This window comes from Pinus tabuliformis, chromosome 5_2, assembly GCF_031772625.1.
Source record: "Pinus tabuliformis cultivar Carrire ecotype Pingquan chromosome 5_2, CPIR1, whole genome shotgun sequence".
NCBI lineage: Eukaryota > Viridiplantae > Streptophyta > Pinopsida > Pinales > Pinaceae > Pinus > Pinus tabuliformis.
The window spans coordinates 229572039-229583636 of record NC_142306.1 but is presented as its reverse complement, the minus strand read 5'-3'; the positions used below and the strand labels follow the sequence as shown (position 1 = coordinate 229583636).

Sequence of the window (11598 nt, the reverse complement as noted above, 5' to 3'; positions counted from 1 at the left end):
ATAATAAATAAATGTATTTTCTCACTCAAGTATGGATTTTTCTTTTCATAGTAAAAAACTATTCACTTTTTTTGGGTAAATTATTTTGGCATCTTATTAGATCATGTTCATCCCCAACAACAACTATTATAACTAATTTTTATGAATAACTATTATAATTAATTCTTATGAATTTTTGTTTTATTACTCCATAAAAGGGTCATACCTCACCTAACCAGAAGCATGGGTCATACCTCAGTAGCATTGGACACGTGTTGTCATTTAAAGAAGAATTGTTGCGTAGATAAACCTTGGAAGAAAATTTTAATTTTATTATTCTATGTTTTGGAGTTTACAAACATAATTTTCACAATTTTCTATTAAAATTAGTAGATATGTGTTAAAATTAAAATTGTTATAAAATTGGAAGAATTTAGGTGTTCGAAAGGTTTAAAAACTCATTTTAAACAATAAAAAATCAGAATTTCACCCCACAAGATTGGGTGCAAATGTTGAACCTGTTGATATGGCATAGTCGCCTTGGGCATGATCTTAGTGTTGGGCAAGAATGCGGCAACATGTTGTAGATTCAATTTTTTTTCTAGCTCTTTGAAGTTGTCTCTGAGTTGTATATGGCATAGTCACCCTGGGCATGATCTTGGTGTTGGGCAAGAATGCAGCAACATGTTGTAGATTCAATTTTTTGTCTAGCTCTTTGAAGTCATATCTGAGTTGTATTTACCCTACTGATAAAAGTGACCTTGTCAAAATCGATCCATTTTGTCTTCACAACTTCTTTGATTTTCCCAAATATTTTATTCCTTCTATGTACCTTTGCACCTTTAGAGGCAATTGCTAGTTAAAAAGAGATTAACACAACAATAAATTGTATTTGTTTGATCTTAAAAATATATTAACACAATAATCAACTCAATTGGTTCGATCTTCTTCACACTCGTAGATGCATGTTCTTTCTCAGTGGTTGGATTTATGTGAGTTTTCAGTAATTGGATTTGTTTTAGTGCTTAGTATCAGTTCATGAAGCAACTAAACCTTACATTTACATAAGTATATGTCTTTTGCAGAAGGGCCACATCCACCTAAGTGAGACATGGCTAAGAATCTATGCGAGAGCATAAGATGAAGGCAAGTATCTTATATTGGGGAAGGCTTAGACTTCATTGAAACAAAATTGGTTGCCATTAATTTATCCTCACACAAATCCATTAGTGTCAAATTCCATAAGATCTCTCGCCTGTACCTCTCAGCTATTTTCCTAATACTTCACAACACACAACAATTCATGGATTCTATTGGTGTACATGAACCTAGTTAGCCTTAATTAACTTCAATTCAACTCTAGTTCTTGCATGTGATGTGCACTTTCCTTTACTGAGTTAACTTGAGTGCTTACATTTGATGTGCACTTAGCTTTAGTTACTTAACTCGAGTGTTTACATGTGGTGTGAACTTGGCCTTAGTTAGTTAACTATAGTGCTTTCATGTGGTGCATGTGAACATTAACAACTTAAAGAAGACTTAGCTTCAGTTAGCTTTAATCATCCATAGTTATTGCGCGTACAACTAATCTTGACTTAGTTTCTTTATGTATTGATTCTCAAACCAATATTGAGTAATCGAATTCATTCTCAATTCTAATTTTCTTTTCAATTATTGGATGTTTGTGTCATTATTCTTTAGCCACATCCGCATCTGTGCTCTAATAGTTATACATGGTATTAGAGATACAAGTATTTTGAGAAGGTGCATTAACAACATTTTGTAGGTTTGAAGACCAAGAATTCGAAATTGTCTGGAGATTTGGTTTGGGAGAACTATTACAGTTGTTACTACAACTACAAGGTGAAAGAATGGAGTTCCCATCTTCAGATATTCTTACTCCATATAACTACTTCCAATAGAAGCCAAAGATTTTGATTTAATTTAGAGGCAAAGGCTTGTATCAGATAGTTATGAATATGGAAGTTGAACCTAATTTCAATATCGAAAAATCTAAATAGTTCAACAGGATGGACGAGGTTTTTAGTGTTCTACTGTTGACCATATCTCCAACATTACGTTTCCATGTGGACACATGCACCACTCTAAATGAAGTTTGAAGAACCTTGGAGAACTTATTTGGAAAGGAGAATGAGATCCGGGCTGATATTCTCGAAAATGAGCTAAATTCCTTAGATCCAAAGCACTTTGAGGACATTCAAGATTTCTTTACTAAATTCAAATCGTTGCTTCTATAATTATGAGATTGCGGGATCAATAAATTCAAATAGAAAAGTTAATTTATCCTTTATATTTTGTTTAAATTAGGTCTTGAATATGCTATTTTTGTTTCTTCATTTCATACAGTTAGACTTGCAACTAGATATAAATGAAAATTTCCTAAAATTGATGTATTTATTGAATCTCTCCTTCATGAGAAGCATAAGTTCAACAAGATGGGTTAATTAAAGTCTTGAAATTCACATGCGATTTTCATCCATGAAAATGTAAAGTTCAGCTTGAAACCAAATAAACAATCTATAGGCAAAAGAAAGGCAAGAGATCCAGATCCAATAAAGGGAGGAAATCCAAAACCTCCCAATGAATCTTTCAACTCCAAGGGTAAGAAAGGAAAGAAAGGAAACTACAAGTGTCCTTATTCTAATAGATGCTACCATCTTGAATTCTCTTGCATGCCAAAGAATATTCATCTGATGGCTATGAATCTTCAGCAAAATAATCTTGGTCATCACATTCCAGAAAGTGCCAAGAAGAATACGGAGGAAAAACCATCAAAAACAAGGGGTAATTTTCGTGCTTTGGTTGCCCTTCATTCTACACCACAATAATGGATCATTGATTCAAGAGCTTCGCATCATATGGCTTCTTCAAAGGAATCCTTTTCTTCTCTACATGCATACTCGGGACCTCCTATTCTCATGGGGGACAATTCTGCAGTTGAAACAACTGGACAAGGAAGAGTGCAATTTGAATATGGAACTTTTGAGAATGTATTGTATATTCTAAGGATTTTTGTGAATCTTCTTTCATTGTATTAGATGACACACACTGGCACCAGAAAGAAAGTGGAATTTTCCCCAGATTCCATGAGAATTTATGATATGCAAGCCAAATTGATGATTGCATATGACAAGGTAAATAATCAATCTCGTCTGTATCCATTTTTTTATTGTGTTCATCAGTTAGATTCTATTTTTTTACTTACGCATGAAAATGAAGAAAGTAGGATTTGCCACGAGAGATTTGGGCACCTGAATTTCATATATATACAACAACTTAGAAAGCAAGGGATGGTTAAATGAAATTTGACTATTGAAGTTTCAAATGGTGTTTTTAATGGATGTTCTCTTGCAAAGCATCCACAAGATAAGTTCGAGAAGAGGCATGCATAGATAGCCTCTTAACCTTTGGATCTTGTACACACTGATCTCATGGGTCCATTTCCAGTACCTTCCATGAGAAAAGAAAGATATGTATTTTCATTTATTGATGATTACACGAGATTTAATTAGGTTTATTTCCTGAAACTCAAGTCTGAAGTTTTTCAACATCTAAATACTTTCAAAATGCATGGGGAAAATTAGTCTAGAAAAAGCATCAAGATCCTCCGCACAGATAATGGGAAGGAATATGTCAACAAAGATATCCAGAATATTTGTAATGAAGCTAGCATACAGTTCCTTATACTCCTTAGTAAAATGTGGTGGCCAAAAGGAAGAGTAGATCTTTGAAAGAAATTGCCAGTTGTGTGTTGCATGCAAGATCTTCCATCAAAATTATAGGCTAAAGCTATCAATTGTGCCTCATACATTCAAAATAGATCTCCTCATAAATCTATTACTATAAAAGCACCTTTTGAGGCTTAGAATGGCATGCAACCTGAAGTCATTCATTTCCACATTTTTTGATCTTGAGCATGGGTTTGTATTCCTATAGAGAAGAGAAAGGCTTTGCAGACATAGAGAAAGGCATGCATGTTTGTTGGATATTTTGATGAATTCAAAGGGTCAAAATTTCTTGATATAAGCACTGAATATCTCTTTATCGAAAGGAGCATAAAGTTTGAAGTAGATGTTTTGCATGCACCACTAGATGAACCTATTACAAAGTTTCCCTCACCATTAATTGATGAGTATACAAATGATACTTCAGATCAGAATTATGATCTAGATGAGCCTTTTCCTATGACACCTTGTGGACCACTAGTTGTTGAACATCGAGATCATACTTCCTCGTGTAGTTTGAAAAATTCATGGCCACCTTCAGCACAAAAATGGCCCAACATGAGTGATATCCTATATTATCCTACCACTATACCTCAGTTTAAGGAAGATCCACAAGTACTCTTAGCTATGGAGCCATTCATACCCATGAATGCTTATATGATGCATGCATATGATCCAAAGACTTATGTGGAAGCATCCAGGAATCTTGAATGTGAACCAACTATGGATGAATAATACAAATACAACTCTCTCATTCAGAACCAAACTTGGGATCTAGTTCTGTTACATTTCAATCGTGAACTTGTCAGGTGCAAGAGGGTTTATCGAACCAAGAAAGTAGTAGATGGCCAAGTTAGTCGATATAAGGCATGGTTGCTGGAAAAAGGTTTTCAATAGATACATGGTTTTGACTATGATGATATGTTTTCTCAAGTGGAAAAATGTATTCCATTCATCCAGCTATCTCTATTGCAGTAATAAGAGGATGGGAGGTGCATCATATGGATGTGAAGAATGCCTTTCTTGATGGTGATCTTGAGGAGGCAATCTACATGGAGCAACCACATGGATATATTCAAATTCATCTTTGGTTTGTAAGATAAAAAAGTCTCTCTATGGCCTCAAGTAGGCAACTAGGTCGTGGTATGAAAATATGGATTGTTATTTTTTATCTCAAAATTTTGTATGTTGCAAATATGATTCCAATGTTTATTTGTTGAATAAAATTGGCTCTTTTTTTATCATAGTATTCTACGTAGATGATCTTCTGATAATAGGTAGTTCAACTTCATCCATTTTTGAGATTAAAAATGCATTGCATAATCGATTTACTATGATATATATGGGCTTGATTAATTTCTTCCTTGGAGTAGAGATCAATCAGAGTCGTTCTAGGAATACCATTTCTCAACCAAAGTATGCTAGAGTTCTTTTGGCACGATTTCACATGAGTGACTTCAAGCCAACATCCACACCTTTATTATTAGGGATAAAGGTTGAGAATGGAAAAGACAAACCATTGGTTGATTACACATTGTACCATCAACTTGTTGGCAGTCTTATTTGTCTCACTCACTCTTATCCTGATATCTCATATGTCTTAGGAGAAATTTCTGGATACATACAGAAGCCACATTAGTTACACTAGAAATATGCAAAGTGCATCCATTGATATGTCCCTGGGACAATCACTTATGGGATTCATTATGAAAAAAAAAAAATCTTTGGATCTCATTGGGTTCAAAAATTTAGATTGGGCTAGTGACAACCTTGATCGAAAGTACACCTCTGGTTATGTACTTAGTTTGGGATCTAGCCCAATTTGTTGGTCAATTTAGAAGCAAGCTACCATTCCTTTATCATCAGTAGAGGACGAGTACAAAGGAGAAGTCAATGCCATTATTCAAGCCATTTGGCTACACCATTTTCCTTTTTAGCTTGGTATTAGTGTCCATCATCTAACTGTCATATGGTGTGATAATCAAAGTATGCTAAAGTTTTGTAGAGATCCACTGTAGTGACAACAGACCAAACATATGTAGAATCACATGCACTTCATTAGAGAACTGATTCATGATGGGCTCATCAATATGCATTACCATCCCAGTTCTAACCAGACTGTTGACATATTCACTAAGGCATTCACTGAGAATAAGTTTCAATTTTTGCGAGATCATCTCAGGGTGAAGGACATGACTGCCTAGTAGTTGTCTTTTCTCTCCCTTTTGCATTATAGTTTGAGGGGGATTTTTCTTCCGACTAGTTTTCCCTCTTTCCTCTTTTTCATGCATTATACATGGTGTTATAGGCCATTTTGTGACATTTAGTCAATAGGCCTACAAACTATGTTAGTCAACATCCATGAACACCTTCTCATCATCCCTACACAAATCCCTAAGCATGAATCTCTCAAATCCCTGTGTTTCTGACCTTGACTAATTCATTATAGTGTTTTTAAAGCACAACGCAGGATGGCCCTTTAGGGACCTACTTTGAGTGATAGGTTGCTCAGTTATGCACCTGCTCTGATTAGAGTAGGTTTACCCTTGTTGGGGGAGCCGATCGTTCTAGAAATTCAAGAAAATTAGAAAGAATCCTGAAGCTTCCTCTTCCACAAGCTTCCAGGAGTTATTACAACCATTTTTCTTGGATAAGAACTTTGAATCCTATCTCCCCTACCTTGCAGTTTTCACCCCTTATCCCTTGATCTCATCCTCCCATCAAGAGTGGATCTCAAGCCTAGATTTTTAAATGGATAAGAATTCCAAAACTACCTTCCTCTCCTATATATTTACTTCCATCCACAAGCTAGGTGTTGGATTTTTGAGACTAATCATACCCTTATGTTGTTTCTTTGATCATAAGGGAGTTATCATTCTCATGCATTAGGGTGTCTTTGAGGTGTACATTGTGGCAAGGAAGGATAAGTCAACATGGAAAGATTTCTACAATATCAACTTCCACTTTTGTTTGTAAACTCTCGCCCTTTCATATTAATAGAAAGAGCATATCGTTTTCCTACATGTGTTATGATATGTTTATATGCATGTCTTTCATTACAATGTTGATCCATTGAATATAATGAGTGTATAATGCTTCATAAATGTTGTAGATATTTTTCTTGTGTTTTTTTGTTTGTGCAAGTTCTAATTATAGCAATTAGAGTTACGGTTGGATATGACAAGCTAAGAGGAGAGAAGAGATTGCGACAAATCACAAGTAAGCATCTTTCCATTCTCCAATTCTCCCTCATAGTCTCCTCTTTTCTTTTCTACTACTTGAAATCAACCAACCACTCCACTTGTGTTCTTTGTCCATATTTATCCTCTTCCGAGAGCTTTCATTTCTAATTAAAAAATGTCCTTTCCTGGCTTGAATTTTTCTCAAAGGAAGAATTTTCCTTGTCCTCTTGTCCAACACCCTATTGGTGGCATAATACACCCCATTAGAATAACTCATTTAGCCCATGACTGATATTTAATACAACCAAATCCTTAAGCAATCTCCCTCCTCAAGCTCTGGAATCCATGTCCATTTCTCTTCTGACCCTTTTGATTTCTTTTAGTTAAATAATTAGAAGGAATTATTTATAATGTTTACAAGAGGAATTAACCCATAGAGGATGTTACAATCCCCCCTCCCCCACCCACCCTAGAGAAACACCATCCTCGGCGTTCTATGACTGAACAAAAAATAAAACATGATTTAAACCAAGCAATATTTTTTGGATCTTTATATTATAGCTTAATTTACAATTGCAAGTCAAATATATAGTTGCGTGTCCAACAACTAATAAGCACAACATGATATTAAATCAACCATTTTTTGTGGCTCTTTTGCAATTTTTTCTCGAGCTTTTGCTACACTCAATCCAACTTGCTACACACTATGATATCTTCATGCTGATGTTTTGATTGTCTTGCAGCCAACTCCATTCACCTGGATTAGGCAATTCCTACGATTTCCTATAACAAGACATATAATCTCCATGAGACTCATTATAAAGTCATTGCAATAAATTTAAATCATACCTCACTTACAATTTTTAGGCTTGTGTAACCCCCATTCTGTGTGGTCTACCTTTATGTATTGAAAATGATAACATATGTGCCACATCCTTTAACCAAGGATATAGTTTATTGGTAATAATCCTGTTGACATAGCCTTTGGAATTTCCCATTCATGATATACACATAAGCACAATATAAGAGTTATAATCACATGATATTACATCATAATTTAGCCAAGGCTACTTCTTGCCCAATTGATTCCTCACACAACCAAGAATCACACTGGAAAACTTGTCATGTCATCCTTACTCGCATTAAATAAATACATGTTGTTATTCTTCCACAAGTATGACTCCTGAAAATACTTGTCAGGTACAAAAGAATTCATATATGTATATAAAAATTAGCATTATCATGAACATATCGCATATGAAAATAAGGTCAAAGTCAAGGGAGCTTCCTTTGTGTCATTTTCATGGATGCTACAATCCATAAGCATTAAAGTAAAATGGTCCCCAAAAAATCAGCTCAATCTAAAAATCAGTTCAATCCCCTTGAGTTGAGTGATCATGGTGTTCTTGACCATCGTACAAATGTGTGTATGTGTGTATTCGTACACCATAGTCAGTCCAAGACTTCTTTTAAAGGCTTGTAACAACTTTAAAGTCCTACTTTTCTCAACATAATTATGGAGGGGAATGACTTCCAATATACATGGATATATGAGCATACATTAAGGAGCTTGTGGGAAATTATCCTGTCCATGCTTTTGATTGCTACCACATAGATTCATTTGTTAGTGTATTAGGGAAATGACATAAATAAATATACTAGCTACCATTTCACCATGTTAGGCCAAGCACAATCCCTATAATTGTTCACTCATCCCCAAAATTCTCAACAGTTACATGTCTCAAGCCATGACATAATTAACATATGTATTATCTTGACTTCAAAATTTAAAATTGCATACACATTCATATCAATAGGTTCGTCATCCTACTCTTAGAGATTTTAGAAATAATTCCTTAATCAATACCATCAATAGTAATTATAGTTTTTCATTGTTATCAATTATAAATACTAGCTTTCTCGCTAAGACTAACGATAGTCATTAAGTTCAACCGCTTTACCAAGGCATTTTATTATGGTATCTGTAATCTAAGAAGATCAATTAAAAGTGGTATGTGTGTGTGTGTGTGTGTGTGATCCTTATAATTTATGATTATCACATTCATAAGAACATCACATATATGCATGCAATTTGCAATCAGTACATAACAATCCATTCATAGTGTTTCACCCAACACTCACTTGCACATGCATGTAATCGACACATAATCAACAATCATAGTGATGCCACTAGAACCGAGTAAGTAAACATAGAGACCCGCCACTCTTGAATACAACCACAAAATATGATACCTCTAATCCGTTGAAGGCTCTTTGCCTCATATCATGTAGACAATGGGATCCTTATATCCCAATCAACTTTATATATATATATATAATTCAAGCAACACATGGATTTCCTCAAATCCCTCATGTTATTCAAACATTCACATACACATATCTTCCAAGTGTGTAAAAATACACCACTTGTCCAGTAGTGCTAGTACACTACCAATCATGTACAAAACATGTAGACAATTTTGCCAATAACAAAGAATCAACGAGCATCCATGGTGATAGCAATAGGTTTTCTAGACTTTAAAAGCAATGATGTTAAAGTATATGCCATACCAGGAAAGAAAAACTACAAAATTTAATTATAAGCATGTTTTTCACTAACCAGACCAGCGAATAGAAAATTCCTGTTCTAAGACAAATTGATCATTTGAGGGACTTGCAAAGTCTGAATGATGAGTACTATCTCAAAATCTATATACGTGAAACCAAACTTGAAACTATCATATGAAAATGGAAAACTAATAATAATATGAAATAGGAAAAAACAGCACATCACCGCTGATTTGCCATGGGTTCACAGCTCGCTCCGTTGGTGCCCTGTATTTGGGCTAAAGCATGTATTCCCTCACTTTATTTCCCTTTCTTTTGCCAGTAAAATCTAATTGAAATAAAAATAAAACTATCGTAATCTGCAAGGCAAGGTGTTACATTTGACCTGAGGATAACCATCGACATACAATATTCCGGTCTGGAATTTGTTCGTCCCAAATGGAAATTATGTTTCGGGCGCTAAGGCTCCCGAGTTTGCTCCGATCGTTGTCCACTCAGACACTGCAGCAGTGGCTTTTTAGGAATTGCCCCTTTCTTCCAAAGCACTCACAGCCGCCTCCTTCAATTCTTTCATTCTCGCCCTTACTCTCATCCCGCTTTCTCCTTCCATCAACTCCCTAACTGTTCTCTCCACTTCTCTCCTTACGAAACCATTGCTTTCCATCTTTGCTGGGATTCCCTCTTTGCTCCGATTCTCCTCTCCTTACGAAGCCTGTTCATCCTCTGTTCTGCAAAAAGTGGCTAGCAGATCATCGGCACTCCATGTGAGATGCTTTCCAGTGTGGAATTCCAGCCGCAGTGAGACAGGAAACCGGCGGTGGATGGGTGAGAGAGAACAGGAATCTGAGGCGCCCATGAGGCAACAACAAGTCCTCAGTGGTTGGGTTCGACTCTCGAATCCCTCGGGTAAGACCTGAGAAATCTGTGTTTCCTCGATAGACAAAAAGCTGCTAGACGAACTACGCAGCACCCACAGGAAGCGATGTTGACTTGTTTCCAATCCCAAGGCGAGTTCGATCACCTGAGCCCATGGGAGACCGGTTCCACTGCCGAAGGAAACGAAGAGAACCGACGAAGGCGGCTGATTATCTAACCACTCGAGGCACTCGGCCCCTACATTTTCGACAGGTTTGTCATTGTGTTCAAGTGGCGACCATGATATGAGCGGCCCAACCGTATAAAAGCGGGGCATTCGATCAATATCCCTCGGATTACATATCTTTCCTGCCACCAGAGCTCTGATAGCTTCAGGCTCCAGTTCCTCGAAGGTATTGATCAAAATGCCCCTCGATTTCCACAGACGCGAGGAATGGCGGTAAACCCAGTGAAGGACTTCGTCAGACCTGTCCTGAAGGGAAGCCGGCATATGTCTGCCAGGGATCGGCAGAGTGCCCGGTACCTCTATTGGAAAATCCACGTCCTTAAACGAAATTGGAATCTCCGAGACGAGCTTGGGAAGGCATAAGAGCACTGAAAACACAGACGCACCGGAAGTGAAGAATACGTATGTGGGTATACTGAGCTCGGACATAGTGGAGCAGAAAAGATCAGTGATGAAAGCAGAGAGGGGAAAGGCAGAGTGGAGGAGGGATCTGAGAGCATTTTCCACTGATCCTTTCGATTTTTCAAAAAGCTTAGGTAAGTCAGTTTCGATTTTTTCATATGTTGTGCGCCTTCGATCTCCTCCTCCTCCTGCAGCTGGATGAAATTGATGTCGATACCCGAGGACGCAATGTTCTTGGAATAAGCATCCATTACGCGAGGGGAGAACATCCATTTGCAGGTGATGAGGGTAACGGAGAGTCCATGGGTGGCGGAGAGGTGCCGGGTGAGCTCTGCGACAGGGATGCGATGGTATTTTTTAAAATATATGTTTGAAGTTTTTTTTTGTTTGTTTGAAATATTAAATTTTGATAATTTCCCTCATTAAATTTATATATACATTCATAAATACATTTTAAATAACAAATTTTTTAAAAAATTGTTTATTTTAATTTAATAATTTATATATTATAAATGCTTTTACAAATTAATTTTTCTATTTTATAAAATAACTTTATCCATTTTCAATGAAACAATATACATCAATCATTAATATTATATAATAACCATTATTAATATTT

The 11598-nt window shown here is 36.2% G+C and overlaps 1 protein-coding gene across 1 annotated transcript; it reads right to left on the bottom strand.

Moving 5' to 3' along the window:
• Positions 1–10178: 10178 nt before the first annotated feature.
• LOC149158374 (UDP-glycosyltransferase 72B1-like) lies at positions 10179–11252 on the bottom strand. The gene has a single exon (XM_089433965.1). It carries the CDS (start codon positions 11250–11252, stop codon positions 10179–10181), a length of 1074 nt encoding a protein of 357 aa, XP_089290091.1.
• Positions 11253–11598: the final 346 nt, after the last annotated feature.

Coding starts and splice junctions, on each gene's coding strand:
- LOC149158374 (XM_089433965.1), bottom strand. CDS start 11,252: ATGGATGTTCTCCCCTCGCGTAATGGATGCTTATTCCAAGAACATTGC.